This window comes from Sciurus vulgaris (assembly GCF_902686455.1).
Source record: "Sciurus vulgaris genome assembly, chromosome: 5".
Lineage (NCBI taxonomy): Eukaryota > Metazoa > Chordata > Mammalia > Rodentia > Sciuridae > Sciurus > Sciurus vulgaris.
In genome coordinates this window covers 166,985,416-167,005,494 of record NC_136465.1, presented here as the reverse complement: position 1 = coordinate 167,005,494, position 20,079 = coordinate 166,985,416, and the positions used below count along the sequence as shown (strand labels likewise).

Below are 20,079 nucleotides of genomic sequence, written 5' to 3'. Positions count from 1 at the left end.
TCACTGTGATGGAAAAGACTCAATGTACATGTGTAGCAAAAAAATTCGCTTGTATATAAGACTCAAAATATTCTTGCAGCACATAACATTCCAAGCCATCTCCTTATATGCAAAACAGATTTTTTAAAAAGCAGGAAGACATTGGCAATATTCCTAAATATTTTCTGCAAGTGCTATTCATGTTTTATTCCTGTTGTGATTCAAATTTTAATTTGTCACTAGAGCATGTTTCTATGATTGTTTGTATGGTAGTTGTGCTTGGCCTTTTTCTCTTAGGAAAAATAAACCTTGAATTTTGTGTAGTCTTAAAGAGCAAATATTCTTCAAATGTTCTTCAAATAAGAGGAGGCTACCTTTGAAAAGCAAGCAGCTGATCAGCACTCAAAGCATGACTGTTGTTAAGAGGCCACCTTCTTAGATTATAAATAAAGTTACTGTGTTCAAACCACAGGGGAGAGCAGTGCCAGCACCCTCCCTCCAGCAGGCGCAGCAGCGATTCCCGCCACCCAGTGGTCTTCACCCTGTGCAGCTTCAGAACCCGGAAGTTCCACCATGCACCTGTAAGGGAGGGTGTGAACCCAGCCCACATTTAACAGAACTAATTCTGCTTTTACTGATTCTATAAATCCAGTTTTTGTTTAAAGAGGGCCACTAAAGAAAGAAAATGAACATAAGTGCTCTACAATAATAATCTGCTTAACTCAGTAGGTTCTTTGATACTTTCAAAATGTCCAAGTAACACTGTGCGCCTGTTCTGAATACTTATTAAATCTCTTTCTGTGGGGCTGGGGTCATGGCTCAGTGGTACAGCACCTGCCTAGCATGTGTAAGGCACTGAGCTCGATCCTCGGCACTGCATATAAATAAATGAATAAAAATAAAAGTCCATCAACAACTAAAAAACAATTTTTTAAAGTATCTTTCTGTGAAAAAGTCAAGATAGCCATGTAACTTATACCTTTTCTTTAATCTGGTGCACAACACTGTCAGTATAACAAGCTCCGTTCTAGAGAGGAATCAGAACAGGGAAATCAGTAGCAAACTAGCCCTGTGGCCAACCTTTCCACAGAGCAACCTTTGGGCCACAGCACCCCTGAAGCTGGAAATACCCACAGAAAGGCTCTGGGAGTGCCGCTCTCACCCCGTGTGCAGGAACGGCACTAGAGACCAGCACCCCAGAGAGATGGCACTGCAGCCTTAAAGAACAATCGAAACCCAGGAGGAGCTTCAGAGCGAGATTGCAAACCATCACATAAATGACAGTCGGCTGTCAGACGACCGACCCCTACCGGGCCTGAAGGGAAATCTGTCACTGGGGCCCCCTCGCCCTGGCAAGATAGGGTTGGGTCCTGGAAGCGGGCCAATTGGATCAAAACGTGGTCTGAGTGGGGGGAACTGGCCAGGTGTCTCCCCAGGCCCCGGGATGAGAGAATTGATAGGGTCCCCGACGTAGGGAAGTGTTGGCCTTTCATCGTATTCACCACCGATGATCCCCGGAGGGAGCAGCGAGCTGGGATGGAAGGGGTGCAAGGGGCCAGGATAGAAGGGGATGGGGTAGGGCGACGATGGCAGGAACATCACGTGCCGCCCTCGCTGAGCCTCTTTTCTTTGCTTGTGCCTCTTCCTGTATAGCTATAGGAGAAAAAAGAACAAGATACGGTAAGTGATCTAGATGTTCCCCATGTTCCAGTTCACTGGGCACACGGCTCTGTCCTCCCTTCCCACGCTCTCCAGGCAGACACGGCTCCGGGCAGGAGAGCGCCCGTGTCACTCTGCAGATAGGGTGGCAGCCCCAAGCAGTGCCAAGAGAGTGCTGTTCTTTAACAACACTCCAAATGAGCCACTGGGCTAATCTGAGGTCACAGTAAATCCAGAGGAGGGTGAGTGAGTGACATACTTTCCAGAGCTCCCACAGGATATGCAAGTGTAGATTAGCCTTTTGTAAAAATGGAAAATCTAACTGTTTGTTTAAAATGTCATGCCACAAAACAAAGTCAGGTATTGGAAGGATGAGGGGCAGCACTTAAATTCATTTTTTGTTCACCTAAATTAGGCCCCCAGTGGATCTCCATTTAAAATACTAAATAGGTGCCTATTTTCAAGGATGGAACATAGCCTAAATAATATACTGTGTGTTTTGTACATATCTGAGGACTTCCATTGAATTTTATTCTTCTCTAATTCTTCATCCTAAAAGAACGTTTCTCAGTCTCATGAAAGTATTTTTAGCTGTCACCTGCAAACAAAACATCATTTGCTCTTATCACAACGTACTCTGCTAACTAGCTGAATGGTCAGGACTACTCCAGGACAACTCAAATTTTTTTGCAACAAGAGTTTGAGCAAGAATGTTTTATGCAAAAATGAAAGCAATCACCGTTAATATTTCTTTTCTGTATAATTATAGGAACACAAGCACTACATCTAAAGTAAAAGTTGAAAACATTTTCGTTTACGAAGATAGGTTTCATTACATTTACAGGTTACTTCTGGTCAGGTACATTGGCCTTGTTATTTACAAATACCTACTTCTTTCCAGTCTGTGTCTCGAGCTCTGACAGTCCCATCTAGAAAGCAAAACAAAAAATAAGGAATTAAAAACACTTCATTCATCCAGCATTTAAACAGTGGGTTTGTTTTTGTCCTAAAGAAACTGAAACTTTCCCATTTGGCATAAAGAGGGACACGAGTCAGCTGCATCTCACGCCACAGCACTCCTTTCCTGAACCCAATTCAAACCCTTCTCGACAGCTCAGGGGCTGTCACTGCCCTGTGCACTGGGTGATGCCTGCTGTGATCCCGAGGGGACTCTGGGGTCTCATGGCTGCTCTCCCTGCTTCGACTGGTCACACGCACAGTCTTCTCCCAGCCTCATCCAGGTGTGCCAGCTGCTTCTCCCATTCACACCAGACGAGGTTCATATAATCCCTGTTCTTCGCTGCAGGTCAAGCTGACTCAGGCTTTCTTCCATATTTGGGTGAGATTTCTTCCTCCCAACCATATTTTGAATGATTTCAACTATCAAAAGCATAAGCACAACTAAGTATTTTTCATGTACTTATTTATTTGAAATATATGACATGAGGTCAGAAGAACCCAACCAACTCTGGGACTAATGAAGAGTTTGGATTAAAGATGGTGATGTCTTCTCTACAAATTACTCCACCTGCAGGAAGTCAGACCAGCCCTGGAACACTGTCTAAAAGGACACGCAGCTCAGGGAGAAGCCTGTGAGCACAATCTGCAATGAGAGAGCCCAATCCCACTGTGAACCCAGACTTCAACACACATGGAAGGGTGTCTGTCCTTTCCTGTGTGTGTCACAGACAGCTGCTCCTTGTTGGTTCTTTCAGATGTGTTGATCCCTTTGCCTTTACTTTTAATTTATATATATATATTTATATATAATTTATATATGTGTGTGTGTGTGTGTGTGTGTGTATATATATATATGGTTTTTTTTTAGTTGTTGATAGACATTTTATTCACTTATTTATATGCAGTGCCTCACACACGCTAGGCAAGTGCTCTACCACTAAGCCACAACCCCAGCCCCATCTTTACTTTTTGATTATGATTTTTTTAAAAAACTTTTTAAAATGATATTTGCTGACAATTTTAACAAAACAGCACTTTAAGCTTTGGATTCAGTAGAGTAAGCAAAAAGACAGGGAGGAGGAAAAGAGAGAAACTAGGCATTCACACTACACACATTTTGAAGTTTTAAAAGAAAAAAACCAAAAACTTTAATAGCCCAAATAACTCCAAAGGGAAGGCTTCCATCCCCAGATTTTAGCTGCTGAGATGGTTTGTTAAATCTTCTCATCCAAGCTATTTTTATATGAACCACATAACGTACTTTGCACTGCAACAGAGACTACAGCTACATAAACATAACTGAAATAGAAGTCTGTTTCTATGTTATAAACAGATACTATTTACAAAATAAACACCAATTTTTCTATTATGGTTTTGTTTTGTTTCGGGGGTATGTGTGTGTTTCTGTAAAATGACCCTTTTAACTGGTTTCATGACTCACTGAGAGTCAGACCGTTTGAGAAATATCAACACGCAGTAAAACGTCAAGATGGCAGCAGAAAAGAAGTGCCCCAACAGGCCCTGACCTGGTGCACAGGTTCTCCTGTCATCATCGCCACCAAAACCATCACCAGGTCACCCCAGCGTGACCATATGGAAACAATATTGCCTGAGCTCGTCAATGGTGAGCAGCTCTCCTAACAACAAATGGGCCCCAAGAGCTGGCGGGGTGAGAAATGCAGCTCATTTCCAAGACACTCAGGTGGCCGTTAGAGAAAAGTCAAAGAAGAAACCTGTTGTGCTTTCAATTCTCGACCCTGAAATAACACACTCAGTCTAACAGGTTATTTGTGATGCCAAGAACACACAAATGAGTGGACAGAGTTTTGGGGGACACAGGCAAAGCTTAGGATGTCTTATACTAAGGCTATTCCCTATCATTTGCAACTCAAAAAAAAAAAAATCTGTCAAGTGGAATACCCATGACTGACAGCCCACTGAGAAAGACCCTTTTCCTAAGCTAACGTGGCAGCGTGGAAATCACCTCGAAAGTCCCGCAGGTATAAACACCTCCACAGCAGCGGGTCTCCTGAAGCAATAAAGAGATCACGACAGACTGCGGACAGAGACAAGACCGAACGAACATCCAGGAGCCGGAAGATCCGCAGCTTCAGTTCCAATGGGAGGACCAACAACCCAAACACATCTGGCAGGTTCAGTGCTGAAAGAGAGGAGAAAGCAACAGCTTCTACTGAGTCAAGGCATCCAGGCTTCCCACACGAACGCTGCCACCTGCTCCTTTCTAAAGAAGTGGCAGACAAGATACGGTCTCGGTTACCCCAGTATGCAGCAGCTACAACACGCTTTAACCCCAGGATGACTATCACCACCAACTCACACTACTCTAGGCCCCTCATTTCCTTTACATTTTGCAGAAAGAAAAACACTTTTTAATATAGATTAAATAAATAACTGGGTCAACTACTAAATACTTGCCAATGGCTTCTTCTGCCTCGAGCAATACTCAATGCAATAAAATTCCTCTATTCAGCTACAGCAAATGGACAACCCAATGGCTTCCAGAACTGATCCCAACCCTGCTGTTTACCAGCTAGGTGTCTCTGGACAAGTGAAACTCTGTCTAACTCAATTTCCTGTACCATGGGTTAGTAGTATTATGTAGTACTTACCTTACCATGTTATGAGAATTAAATACATAAATAGATTCGTATTTAGAAAGCATCTGGTATATCACAAGCACTCAAGAGTTAGCAATAACTATTATATGAAATTTAGCAGGCTGAGGAAAAAGGAAAATAGAAAAATTTAGAAGCAAAGTCAAGAAAGGGAAAGAAAGAAGAGTATGTCCTAACGTCAAAAGAAAATTATTTTTTTAATTAAAAATTGAGTTATATATCATTTGAAATGCTTGAAACTATAAGTGTTTTACATTTTAGTTTTTGGGACTCCAGAATATTTGTACAAACTTCACCAATCAAGCATCCCTATTCCAAAAATCCAAAATCTAAAACCTTTTGAAGGTCTTGTTTCCAATTTTGGAGCATTTCGTATTTCAGACTTTCAGACTGGGGATGTTCAACACTAGCTCCTCTGCAATATTTACAAAGCTATTCTGTACTAGCAAAGAAAACAAAAACCCAACAACGTATCTGTGAGTTTTCAAAATTCACATTATTCCCCTTCCCTCATCACCAACTAAAGAAGAAAATAATAGCCACGGTACTGTGCAGCTTGAAACTAAAAACATCTATTTCTCTACATTTAAATAGTAAATAAAGCATATGTATCTGTTTGTGCAAGCCTGAAATTCCTTACCAGCTAAAAGACTGTGGTAAATCGTATTTTGGTTCTCAATAACTTCCTTCCTGTGAATAGACTTCCTTGCCCCACTACTATTGGGTTTGGCCACTTTTGATTGACTCTGTCCAGTGAAATGTGAGTGGAAGTGACCTTTCATTTCTGGGCCAAAGCTTTGAAATCCCACAGTGCTGGGCCACTGGCTCTCTGTTCCCACTGCCCTGGGAAGAGCATGACCTGGATAAAGACCACTCCTTCAGACAAAGCAAACCACACACAACATGCACAGGACTGACAAAAATGCTCAGTTTAAGTGAGTGTAGTTTTACAATATTTTTTTTACTGCAACAAAAACAAGAGAAAGCTAATAACAAGGCCCTTGACTGAATTATAAACCTTACAGAATTACAATACTGTCATCCATAAAGCAAATGTAATAAAATCCACTTCAATGTTAGCAGCACTAAACATCCACCAGCTTGTAAAACATCTGACGAAATGCCCAAGAGTCCCCAGTCCCCCATGTTGGTTTCAGAAACAAAACAAAAAAAAACTTAGACCTGATGAATAAGCTACTTATTGATGTTCTGTATGTGTGTGTTTACTGAACATCTACTTGGGACAGATCCTGTGCTAAACCATGGAACATAAAAGCAAGTAAGACTTACACCTACTTTCCACTCACAATGTCACAGAGAAAGAAATCACAGGGACAATCACAACACACTGCAAAAGGCTACAGCAAGAAAACATACAAAATGCTATGCCAATACACACAAAGGACGTGATACCAGCGAAGGAGGAACACTGAAGCTTAGTCTTAAGAGAAACTTTCATCAGGAGAAAAGAAAAAAGTGAGATGTCCAGAGTCACCAAGCACACATCCCCTGATGGCTATTCCTAGGTATTAATTAACTGGTGGTGACTCATTGCCACCTCTTACCTTGCCTGGTGACAGCCAGAAGAGGGTACACCAGCTGGTCTTTGAAGAGGCGAGAGAGCTTCTGAAGGTCTTTATACACCTTGGATGCATTTTCCCCTAGAGTATTTTTTAGAAATTAAAAATCAAAACACAAAAAGTATTTTCAAGTGGAAGAACTTGAAATAATGTCTGTCTTCTACCTCTAGCAAATCAAGTTGGTAAACAAATAAAAATAATTCCTGCACAGATAAATAGCAACCAAGTCCCTAGCAGAGGCACAGGCAGAGTGCATGACTGATAAAACGGAATTGCAGAGGTAAAGCTAAAATTCCCGTATCAAGTTATCAAAGCTGCCAGCCCATTAGCTCATGGGCTATGACTAAAGAGAAAGCGTGTATGAGATTCACACATAAGGCAGGATTTCCAGATTACCCACCAGCCCCTTCTGGGCACTGGGCACACAGTGGAGAACTGCTCTGATGGAGCCTAGAGCTCAGTAAGTAACGGTATTTATCACATGATGACTAGGTATCAGCAAGTGTCAAGCATTTTTGGAGCCTCCCCTTGCATCAGCAATTCTCCCCTAAGAGAGAGATTCTATGGTTTCCATTTTAAAAACAGAACAAAGTGCAATGAGCCTATCCACAGCCCCACAGTGAGTGGCAGAGCAGGGAGGGTACCAAGGAAGGGCGTCTGGCCCATAGAACTTAGCCCGTGGGTCCACAGACTGACGTCACCTAGGCACTGCTTAGAAATGCTGAATCTCGGGCCCCACCACAGCCCTACTCAACCAGAACCCGCGTGTCAGAACCATCTCCAGGGGACACACAAGCACACTGAGCGTGGCAGCACACCCACTGCCCGAGGTTCCCCGCTCTACTTCTGCTGTTTACCGAGTGCGCAACTTGGAACGAATACCTGCCCATCCAATCCCTCCTGTTTAGAGAAGAGACCCCCCACTACCCTGGAAGAACTGCTCGAAAGTAAAGTGCCTAGTGCGTCAACAGTGCACGCCTGCTCCCTCCCGTCCCATGTTGATGTGTTTCACTATCGACAACGACACGTTTATGACTTGACTCACAAGCACAAGGAAAGAGATGCAGTTAAACTCTAAATCTTTGCCATATGAACCTGGGATCTCAAGTCTGAGATCTGATGTCCAGAACTCATTTTAAAAATAAGATTGATTCAAGGCCCTTCTTCAAGTGTAAAACTAATTTTCTTTCAATTTTTCTCTTCAACAACCTGTATTAGAAGTAATTAGGGACTTAAAAGGTCGAATAACAGTACTTAGTGAAAGTTACTAGGGTCTGTACTATAAGCCACAGTAAAATTCATTAAAATGACTCACCAAACAGCAAATCTCTATCCAACATAAAAGCACTTTATTAAAAATACTTAATTAAAACAGTCCATATACTTATACAAAGGCATTAGTTTTCTGCCTCCATTTCCTTTTTCCTTAAGAGAAATAAGATAAAGAATCTGAGCTAGATCCCTACAGAAGTTGTTCTTAAAAGGTCAGGAGTCAGATGTATCTATTCCAAATCTAAATCTCCCCCTTTATTAGGACTATACCTGTGAAGCAACTTAACCTCCTCTAGACCTGTTTACTGTCCTGTTGAATAGTCATAAGAAAATTCCTGCAGAGTGTGGTGTATTTCTTCCACAGCAAAGTCCTCCCTAGTAGAGATGAACACAGTGATATAGCCAAGGAAATTCAAGTTTTCCTGATTCTAAAGAAAGGCACCTTTATAGACTCATGAGTCTAGTTCATGCATCCAGTTCAAGATTTTGTCCCAAAACCTGGTTCTGGAGGGCAAACAATATCCTAGCTTTACACTGGTTTGTGACCTTGCAAAGGGTCACAGTACACAAATACAAAGTATATTTGTGGTATTAAAGTTCAATGGAGGAGAGCAATTAAGGAAAAAAAGAAAAAAAAAAATCTCCAAAGGCTCCTCAGGAGAATGACAGTAAAAAGGAAAAAACAAGGTTAGTACTGGTCTAGTCTCACATTGGATGTTTAATTCAGCTAATGCCCAAGTTCCATGTCCAACCAAAGACCATTCTGAACACTCTCCTATTTTCTTAGCCTCAAAAAAATGTTTTCAGTCTTTTAAACATTATCTTTCTAGGTTTTTTGGAAGTGCACTTCTCAAAGTTTCACCCCATTGTTAAGTCTTGGTTACGTCACCTGGCTCCTCTGTGCAAATAAAGGATTCTGGCAGCAGCTGCAATCTTTTCACACTTCGAATCTCACTGCTGATTTTCAGTGTAGCTAAAAATAAAGAAAAAGAAATATGATTTTAAAATGCTGTCACTGTATCAATTGCCTTCCTTTTATAGGACAGGTATGCATTTCCTCACCAGCAATGCGCAAAGGACACATTATGCAAAACAAACTGCTCTATGCCTATTTCTTTCCCCCACTGCAAGGTCAAAAGTGAAAACCTGCATGAAGTAACTTCACCCTCAAGCACCACCTTTAAAAACTACAGTAAGCATCTTTATATACAGTCTACTAAATGTTACCAACAGTGGCTCATTAGTAATTGAGAGATATGCAACAAGGTTAATAGGAGGCAGCTAAACACAATAAAACCATTATTTCTAATGCAGTCACTAAAAACAACATTCTTTTTTTAAAATTGAATCCTTGGCAATGGGTCTACCCTTGTTCATTAAAAGAATTCTGCTAGTTTTCACAGCATCGTCACTCTAGGCCCAAAGGACCGATGTTCTCGACATCACCAGAGGGTTCAATTTTAATCATGTATACAAAGGCGCACTTCATCTCCATCCATGAAAGAGCCAGTGATGTGCTTATGCACACGTGCACCAAGCAGGCTGCCCTGGGTAAAGGAGGGACTTAAGGACACTCTGTTCTTTTCCAAAGTATCGAGTCTGGAATGGCTGGCTGCCACACAAGCCTGCAAGCAGCCAACTGCCAAGAACAGTGAAGTAACAAAACAGAGGAATTAAGAAATCATCAAGACGTTTAGTAAACAGAGGTTATTATATGCAGTCATTAAGTGCTTTCATAAGAAACTGAGGCTCAAATTACAGCTTCACATTAACTATCTGGTAACTTTAACGGTGATGCGACACAGCAGAACACTTAGATAAAGACAGAAACTAGTGACACTGTGTATAAGAAAGTCAGACTAAAAGCTACGCAGGTTCGCTGCAAAGAATTGGTGACAAAATGCTGCTAGGGCATCCTAATGCCATCATTTTTTCAAATACAAGAAACAAAACAAAAATACTGTCATTCTAATCTTACGTGCCATCATAACCAGCTAAAAGGACAAATCTCAAAAAACAAAACAGAACGTGTGATCTTGAGGCTATCCCGGAGACCACTGGTAGCTGCTGTGGACCTGAGCGGCACGTGAGCTAAAACAAAATACAAGGATGGAATGTGCTGCTCTCTCAGGGGAACTTCTCAGGGAAAGAGATTTTTTTTAAAAACTGTTCATTCAGAGTGACTTTCATGGGGAAAAGGAGAGAATAAAACACACATACGCTAAGGTCTCAGGACCCTTAGCAGTGTTTCTACACACAGCTGGCCACGGAGATGCCAAAGTGCATGAAGAGGGACCTCCGCCCAGTCTCACAATCCCAGTTCGACCTTCATTAAAAATATAAAATAAGGCCATCCACAGCAGGCGTAAAAAGAGTATTCTGGAAGAGTTCACATGACTCATCTCACTCCTGGTGTCACAGCTGCCCCCAAAAGCAAAGGTGAAGAGGTCAACAGAGCATGGCTGCCCCAAGACGGAAGGCGGCGGCCGAAACGCCACTCGCACTCTCTAACCTTTCAGACGCATGCTGTCGTGGGTCTAGACACTACAGAGGCTGAGATCCAGCTACGGCGGGATCACCAGTCACGGAAGCGACTACGAAACATCTGAAGAGAAACCCGTGAAGTACACAAGCTAGGTACTCAATCACGAACAACAACCACGACTGCGCCGCCCAGTTACCATTGACGATGATCAGGTTTCCCAAAGGCACACAGGTGAGCGCCGCAGAGCCGCCCTCGCAGAGAGGGTGTGTGTACTGCAGCCTGTACACGCCGCTCGACTTCCACTTCTCTGGCATGGACACGGCTTTGGCTTCAGTCCCCTGAGGAATAAAATAAAAGGGAAATGAACAATGAAGAAAAGTGTTACTCTCAAAAAAATTAAAGATCCAAAAGGCCCCTAACTTGTTTAAAAATGAACAATTCTTACAGCCCCCTTAATAAAATGTGCCCCATCAGCAATCATGCCATTAATAAAGACAGAAGATTGTAACAATTTTCTATTAAAATTTTTGTTAAAATAACATCACAGAAATAAGGCTTAATTCCTTCAGACACTTCTCCCTCCAGCAAAGCAGACATCACTCAAGATCCCAACTTCAAATATCACTTTCTTTGTAAAGTCCTTTTCAAAACAACTGTCATTCCCTCTTCCATTCCCTCACATTTTTTGTATTTTTATATACTTCTACTATGTTGTCAATTTATTTCTTATTTATGTATTGTCTCTCTCACCTACTATGGACTTGAGCACAAGGAGTGTTCCAATATTTTGATTTTCTAATTCCTGGCTCAGTACGCAGCACACCATATGTGTGAAGGATCTGTGAATTACTCCACTCCTTGTAACCCACAGGCCAGCAGCATGGGCATTGGACAGGAGGAGTATGCAAGCTCAGGCTCCATCCTAGATTTACTAAGTCAGAATCTACGTTCCAATGGGATCCCAGACATTCCTTAGCACATGAAAGTTTGAGAAGCTCTACTCTAAAATATTCTCCTGCGATCCCTGGCATCCTGTATATACTGATGTCTCTCCTAAAACCTAACCCATACAGTATAATAGTTCACATGCTTGTTTATCTCTGCCGCTCTTAGACTCTGGGCAACTTGTGAACAGGAATCACCACACATATAAGCAACCTGAGAGCAGGGACAGAGCCTGTTCGTGACATCAGCAGATGCTTACCAGTTAATGAATGCATGAGAGAACACAGATAAGCAACTGCAATACAAGAACAATGTCCCTCTTCCTAACTAAATCTTATTAAATTACTAGCATTTCATAAAGCCATTAACATAAAAAATAACCAGCTCTCCTGGCACACCCAACACCCTCCTGTATCTACATATTACCAAACAATCTTTTGTCTTTTTTTAACTATAGTAACATTACCTCTGCAATATTAAATACTGAAAAAGGAAGTGAAGAATCAAAAACAGAAGGAAAAGAGGGAAAGGCACATTTACTGAATGCCCATCACTGTGTGTGGCACTTATGTTCAATATCCAATCACACTGAATAAAGAAGCCTGGAATGCTACAACGCCCTAGTGGTATCTACTGATGCAGTGGGACACTCACCCCACGAGGTGTGTGGGTGCTGCTGGTGGCACCTACCTGAGGGATGTACCCTGACTCCAACATGAGGAGATGGACCAACACTATCAAGGCATCGCTGGCGTTGGAGCAGCTGGCTGACTGGTACAAGGTCTCTAAGGAATGTGGCACCTGCCCTTCCACGGCTTCGCTGCACAGCATGGGTTCTGAGGGACAGAAGCCTGAGCCCTCCTCCATATCCACGACATCCTGGGTTGATTCAGCTTCAAAGGTCTGACTAGGCCCTGACTGAAGAGGATAAGGAAAACAGAATTCATTCAAAATACTATCTTTACACAGTGCATTTTGCATCTAGGCTCAAAGCCAAAGCATAACACTGGGTTTACAAACAGAAGACACTGTAAGGAGCCGTCATAAAGAAACGAGCCTGGAACCTAACTCTCCACCCTGGGTCCCATGACTCCAGTGATTCTAGCTGACGTGACAAAAACCCCAGAAATCATCCCTGAGAACTCACTCCACCTCACTAACCTGCCCAAATCAGCCAGGCTTCCTGGTGCAGACACTCACTGCCAAGCATCTCTCAGAAGCTGCCCCTTCCTACCCCACAGGAACTTCAGCTCTCATCCTTTGTCTCCTGACTTCCAGCAGCAGCCCCCCCACAAGTACCCTGCCTCCATCTTCTCGTCTTCCAGTACATTCTACCCACTGCTGCCAGTTTCTTGGCCATTAAAAATCCAATCATGTCCTAGGTCCCAGTTTAACTCACCAGGATTTCCCCAAAACAGTCAACAGAATTTCTCTCAATCATGCCTTAGATGGCGCCCCTCCATGTTCTTAGGAAAAAAGTCGATGCATGATCAAATAAGTATGGAAAATGCTCCAAGCTACAGTTAGTTAACCTCACTCACCATATTCACAAAATACATTAATATTATAAAAGCTCTGAGAAGTCTAAAAATAACAGTAATATGTAACATTTAACCAAGACATGTTATCCTTCTTCCTCAACATCCCCGTGACACTTATAATCTCATGAAACACGCTTTTTCATAGAGGTCACGCTGAGAAATGCAGGCCTACAAATTACATAGAAACTCCTAAACTCCTTAGCAAAGAAGGCCCTTCGTCACCTGCTCCCTCACCCTTCCTGCATTCACTTTCTGCCAGTCCCTTGCTCCCACAGGAACAGATCACAAGTCACCCATTCTGTAACCCCAACACACTACCTGACACATGGTATGTATTCAATAAATGCCTGTCTAACATGTTGGAGGATAACATCTCACAATTGTACAATGCTTTTGTTTTCAAAGTGCTTTCTCATTTGTGCCTGAAAATGATCCTATAAATCAGGCAAGATAGATGATAATGCTTTTTTATAGAGGAAGTAATTATAATGCAGAAAGATTATATAACACAATCAAAGGTAGTCAGCTAATAAAAATTTGAAACAAACCCAGATCCCCAGACTCGCAGTTCAAGGCTCTTATATGCAATACATGCTTCAATGAAACTAATTTACTGTATGAATTCTGCTCAGAAACCTTATTTCTTAGGTGTGTGCTCATCTCTTAAAGGAAAGCACATATTTCTTCTTCAGTTTATATTTCCATTAAAGAAGGAGCAAAGGAAATTAAAATAACATAGTGTAAATTAAAGACTGGAGGAATATAAGGAGCCAGAGGCACAACCATTGTTAAAATCTCTGAGGATCTAAGTCCTATGGACTATGGAAAGATCCAAATCCACCTGTTAAAGCCTAGAGGCAATGATGATTCACACTGTCTAAATAAAACATATGGCACAAAACCATGTCCATGATTTTCTTTTCTTTTTTTTTTTTGAGCAAACAGAAACCACTTAACATGGAGGTAAATTATGAAGAATAAGCTCTTTTGCATCTTTAACATAATGTCTAACTTTGGGCCACTTACTACTCAGAGTAGTGTGAAACAGAACATATTTGGAAAAATTAACAAAGGGTTACACTAAGTTGAAAATTACATGTGAGAGAGACCTGAGTCCCCCACAGGCTTATCAACCTGACTCCTAACTCCTCACTCCTAACTGTCATCCTCTGGGCCATTCTGATAAGAGTGTTATCACATCCTTCCCACGTTAGAAATGAAAAAAACACTGACACCCTCCAAACAGACCATTTTACTACAGATCATTTACAAGACACAGAAACAAGTGAATCAAATGCATTAAAACAGCAGTCAGTTCTGATACGTGTTATCTCCACCTCTCATTAAAGACCACAGGTATTGGATGAATTCCCAAATGCAACGAACAGAGAAATTAATTTATATTAACTTATAAAGTTCACCTCCTCTGGTTTCAAGTTTTACTCATCTACATTATTTCCCTTTTTAAATGTTCCCTTCCCCATTTACTTAGCAGATCAGACTGCTTCAAGGACTGAAAGCATCAAACTCAGTTTTCTTGACATTTTATAGTCACCCTACACAAACCTTAGAATACAAATTAATGTGATTTTTTTTTTGTTTTGTTTTGTTTTGATACTTTTGGAAGAGTTTATTCTTTCTTTTTTTTTTATTGTAAACAAATGGGACACATGCTGATTCTCTGCTTGTACATGGCGCAAAGGCATACCATTTGTGTAATCATAAATTTACAAAGAGTAATGTTTGATTCATTCTGTTATTTTTTCCCTTCCCCCCACCCCTCCCACCCCTCTTTACCCTCTATACAGTACTTCCTTCCTCCATACTTGCCCCCCTCCCTAACCCTAACTCTAACCCTAACACTAACCCTTCCCTCCCCCCCATTATGTGTCATCCTCCACTTATTAGCGATATCATTCGTCCTTTGGCTTTTTGAGATTGGCTTATCTAACTTAGCATGATATTCTCCAATTTCATCCATTTGCCTGCAAATGCCATAATTTTATCATTCTTTATGGCTGAGTAATATTCCAAATTAATGTGATTTTAGAACTGAAATTACTACCTTGTGGCAACATTAATTTCTCAAAAACTTCCAAAAGGAAACTAGTAACTATCACATATCCTATGAAACTGAACTATTTTAATTAGCACACAGAAGTAAAAGGGATTGCCCTTCTACCGAAGTTATCTCTAAATGAGTCTATCAGGAAAAAAGACTCAGAAATATAATTTAAGTATGTACCTAAATATCCTTACTCATTCCCCCAGATTATCTGTATCAGGCAGAAATAATTCTTTCTAAAATAAATTGAAATCCAAATACCTGGACATAAATGATTTTTCCAATTCAGGATATGCACGTACCCTTAATGAGTGAAATAGCACAGAGAAGAAAAACTGGGCATCCTAAGTTCAGAGACAGTGACAGAACCAAGGGATGACTGAGCTAAAGGAGTGAGCATCTGAACAAAGTACTCAGATCAAAGCTGGGCACTTCAGAGTGCCAGCCCAATACTGGTCCAGGTATTTAGCAGTTAAAAAAAAAAAAAGTTCTATGAGAACATGATCTGCAGTGCACTGATGCCAACCCTGCTGACTAGCACGGCAGCCAATGACTTTTAAGATACTGGATTCTCGTTGTCTTTAATACTCACCATACTGTCGTCATTCCAGACATGGGATTGGGCTGCCTGTCCTGGGAATGAATCATTCCGTTGTTCATCAGGTATGCTGGCCTGACTGGAGCTGGCGGCCAAAGAGGGTTGGTCATTATTCTGGAGTGAGGAATGCTCTGAATCTGTGGATGAAGGTAAGTTAGGTGCTGGCATGGCATCTTCAAGAATCAAACATATCAAGTCCCCAGAAACAATCCCATACGAAGCCAAGGTCTCTTCATCTCCAGTGAGGGCATCCTTGTTGTTCAATGTAATTGCAAATCGGGTATCAGAACTGCCAAGAAAGATGGATAAGGATAGTAAGAGCTACCTATTACCACTACCCTAAACAATACATTTGGACTATCTGTAAGGAACATGGCATGACCCTGGCAGTATAAAATAATGAAAAAAAGCAAAATAAATTACATGTTCTTTCATCAAATGCCTAAATTATACATTTCTAATGGCTAAAACTTAAGCCTGGGGGATACACACAGTACTTCTCTGTCATCAATCCATGTTTTCATCAATTCTAAAATACATACTTTTTTATATTGACATCTTTGAAACTGGGATGCTTCTCAAGAACAATGACACATCAGTGTAATTCACAGCATTTCCCCCTTAGTGTTAAGTAAAGCAATGTGTCTTATAATTGGTAGCAAATAAATTCAATGAAATACTCTTTCTAAAATGTAAATGAGATCCCATCATTCCTCTGCTTAGACCCTATTCCATTCTCAAGTTTTATTTCTACTGCAACACCGCTGTATGAAAACCTGGTATTTACTTATCTATCTTCTGTCTTCCCACACCCACTACTAGGACTTAAGTTTCAGAAGATCAGGGATCCTTTTCATGTCAGACAGGTAATAGGTCAGCTTCAAAACAAAGCTTAGAGGGAGGCACGTGGAGCACAACAGCATGAACACCCAATCACTGCACTTACAAACCAAAAAAGATCCAGATCAGGGAATTTGTGTATTCAGTTTGAAACTGAATCTCCAGCTCTAGGCAAATGAAGTATTTGTGGAATAAATGCACCACCAAACATTAGATTGGAAGATTAGGATGAAAGTAAAATTAGGGCTGTGTCTTCAATGTGCTTACAGGATGATATGCTTACATTGATACCAAAACACCAGATCTATGTCCTAAATATTCATAACCACAAAAAGTTAGATGAATATATGTAAATGACTGGTTACAAATCCATCCTTCCTACTGATGATCAGCAAGATAAGAACTACATAAGATAAGAACTCCAAGCACAAAGCAATGAACTCCTATACATTCTGCATAACAGACCGTTAGATCTGGGAGGAATATCAGTGCTTTTTTTATCACACAGTGGTGAGGCATAATTATTAAACTATGATAAAACATTTTATAAGACTACATTTAGCAGTGATATTCTGATTAACTTCTGCAGAGGTTAACAATAGATGCACTCCTCTGAAAACCAAGTTATATTTTTTTCTTAAAATTCTACATGTTGAAAAGTGCTCCAAAATAATTCACTTCTTTCTTTCACACATACATTTTTTCTTACCAATTAAAGCATCTTGAGAGAGAAATTACAAAGTAGAAACAATTCCTGCTCTTTAGAAAACAAGTAGCTCTGCTGCTCTTTCAAAATGCTTTGTTTGATAAACAAAAAGTTGAAAATCTTCCAGTTGCCCATGAAACACCATTTTAAATTTGGCAGAAAAGGAAAAACACCTCAAATGAATAATGTGTTTATGGATGGTTAGTCACAGCAAAAGGGTAGGGGTTTTTTTTTTTGTTTGTTTTTTTTTTACAAGCAGTATCTAGTACAATGTACAAATACCTATTTGTAGAAAATGGCTTGCTTAATAAAAATGTCAACTTTCCTTCCCACTCCAGAAAAAAGGGAAGAACTATTGCTAAAGTTATGTAGTTTTCCAACTACATAAACTGAGCCAGGGGGTTAACTTTATCAGAAAATGAAACTCTAGAAACACCAGGTTTTTTTAAAAATTAGTCATTTTTGATCCACTTGCTCAGTAAAGACACTAAAATAATTATCATATTATCATCTGATGATTACTTTATCAAATGAACACTTTCAGAAGAATAAATTTAGTTTCTCAAGCTGAAACTTAAATTCCTGGCAGTTAACCAGCCCCCACTGTAAAAACAAACCTGAAAGAGAAACTTAACTTGGGCTCTTATGCAAACAGTCATATCCTTTTAAGTCACATATCCTTTGAAGACTATCCTGCTTTCCAAAAAAAATAATAATAAAACAAGTATATCTATACATATACATGTATGTACCACACACTTCAGAAATGCATGGTGGAGGGATCGGGGTTGTGGCTCAGTGGTAATGCGCTCGCCTAGCATGTGTGAGGAACTGGGTTCAATTCTCAGCACCGCATATAAATAAATAAAGGTCCATTGACAACTAAAAAACAAAAAAAAAATTAAATGCATGGTAGGGTAATGATGACAGTACATACTCTACTTAGGTTTAACACCAAGTAGTAGCAATAAGCATAATGTTTCAAAGGAGTTATGATAACACCCCTTTTCTGTTGTTGTTTTTTAATCTTCTGAATCTGAAAAATTAAAAGGATGAGAAATCCATAATGTGGCCTCCTTTTACTAAACTCTACAACTACAGTGAAAAGTCTGCACAAGTTCTAAAAGGTGGCAACGAGCAGAAAGAGCTTCTCTTTTGAAAAATGCGCCTTAAAAGCGCCAGCAATTTTTCCCCCCCTTGGCACAAATTTCAAATTCACTCTCTCCGTGTTTGAAGAGGGGCACCCTTAAGTCGTCCTCTCTCCTCCCAAGTATCCCAGAAAGCACCCTCCAAGGCAAGAGCGGCTTCATCTTCAACCCCCTTAAGTTAATCTTCATCTTTCTCAACTTCACGGCCCTAAATTTCCAGCAGTCGGGGGTCAAGGCATTGTTTACCTCCGTCATAGGAAAAAAAAAAAAGCACAAGGCCCAGGACCACCCGCGTCCGGAGCCACCTGCGCGCGAGTGCGCGGGGAACGCGGGGCGCTCGCCGCCGCCGGGCACGCGCCCTCCCGGGCTGACGGCTACCGCCGCCGGGAGCGCGGCAGCGAGGCGCGGCGCCGGCGGGGAACGGCTCTCCGCCCTCGCGCAGAACTTTCCGAACTTCCCCACTGAACTCCTCGGGCCGCAGGGCGGGACTCGGGCCAGGGCGAGGGTCCCGCGCGCACGCCGGGGCCCGGAACGCCGAAGGCTACTCACCCGCGAGGGGACCGGCGCCCCCGGGAGGCTGGGCCATGGTCCCCGAGCGGCCCAGCGCCCCGCGGCCTCGCGCGTCACAGTCACCGGCCCCGGGGCGGCGACGCCCCGAGGGCCAGCCCCACGTGACCGCCGGGCCCCCGAGCCCGCGGGCCGCCCGGCCACGCCCGCGCCGCGCTTCTCCCGCCGCGCGCCCGCCTACCTGTACCCCCAGGTGGGCAGCAGGGCCTGGCTCAGGAGCGCGCGCAGCTGCCCCAGCGTCGGCTCCGCCTCGGGCATCTCCAGCGGCCGGGTCCGCTTCTCAAGCCGCACCCGCAGCCTCATGGCGGCGGCAGAGCCGCGGGGCGTGGGTCGGGGCGACCACCGCAGCCGCCTGGGGGGCGCTCAGGGGCAGCGGCGCAGGCCGCTCCTCCCGCCGCGGCCCTGGAACGCCCGCTGTCCGCCGCTCTGGTCGGGGCGCCCCCTGGAGCCCGCTCCGCCCGCCGGCAGCGGGAGCCCTGCGATCGAGGGCTCGGCGCGCGACGGCGCTGCCTGGGCCGTGGCGCGCACCGCGCAGGCGCAGACGACGACGCCGCGCGTCCGCACGCTTCCGCTGCGCTGCGGCGGTGCCCGTTCTTCGGTGCGGCTGGAGGGACGTTGGCGCCGGAAGGGGCTCTGCGGGCTGCACCGCTCACCAGTCCCCAGGGCTCAGGTCTTTACCGCGTGTCCCGTGACGCCGCTCTGAGAAGCGTGAGGTTGAGCGTCGCTCCGGAGCGCCGTACAACGCTGCGGTCGCTGGCCCGGGTTGCCCGTGCGTTAGTCATCTGCTGCCGGACGGTCGCCCCCACAGCTGCTGGCTTGAGGCCGCAAACGTTTGTGGTCCCGCGGGTTCTGTGGCTCGGGGATTGGGGGGTGGCGTGGCTGTCTAGTGCTGTCTCAAGGTCTCCTGCGATTATGGTGAAGACGTAGACCAGGGCTGCTGTCATCTGAGGATTGGAACCTGGGCCGCAGGATCAGCTTCCAGGATGCCTCGCTCGCGGGACCGTTGGCAGGAGGCTGTTGTCACCTCATGCACCTCCCCAGTGGGAGGCTTGAGTGTCCCTAGAACTTGGCAGCTGGCTTCCCTCAGAGCAAATGACC

At 43.0% G+C, this 20,079-nt stretch overlaps 1 protein-coding gene across 3 annotated transcripts; it reads right to left on the bottom strand.

Moving 5' to 3' along the window:
- Positions 1–948: 948 nt before the first annotated feature.
- Positions 949–19,475, bottom strand: FBXO7 (F-box protein 7). Of its 3 annotated transcripts, none has more exons than XM_079142427.1 (9): positions 19,163–19,475; positions 15,715–16,009; positions 12,207–12,434; positions 10,768–10,909; positions 8,976–9,059; positions 6,800–6,895; positions 4,583–4,759; positions 2,530–2,567; positions 949–1,632 (listed from the first exon to the last, which is right to left on the bottom strand). In XM_079142427.1, the coding sequence occupies exons 1-9, from the start codon at positions 19,282–19,284 to the stop codon at positions 1,249–1,251; spliced, it is 1,566 nt and encodes a 521-aa protein (XP_078998553.1). In that variant the 5' UTR covers positions 19,285–19,475; the 3' UTR covers positions 949–1,248. The 3 variants fall into 3 exon arrangements, with proteins under 3 accessions (XP_078998553.1, XP_078998554.1, XP_078998555.1); XM_079142428.1 differs by lacking the exon at positions 19,163–19,475 and adding an exon at positions 18,964–19,115 and having other exon boundaries at positions 15,715–15,857; XM_079142429.1 differs by lacking the exon at positions 19,163–19,475 and adding an exon at positions 18,964–19,104.
- Between the last annotated feature and the right edge of the window lie 604 nt (positions 19,476–20,079).

Bases quoted from the DNA above. Each gene is read 5' to 3' on its own strand.
- FBXO7 (XM_079142427.1), bottom strand. From the start codon at position 19,284: ATGAGGCTGCGGGTGCGGCTTGAGAAGCGGACCCGGCCGCTGGAGATG. The intron at 6,896-8,975 runs GTGACGTAACCA...AAAATACTCTAG, and splicing joins TATTTGCACAGAGGAGCCAG to GGGAAAATGCATCCAAGGTG. The intron at 2,568-4,582 runs GTGATTTCCACG...TTTGCTTTCTAG, and splicing joins ATACCTGCGGGACTTTCGAG to ATGGGACTGTCAGAGCTCGA.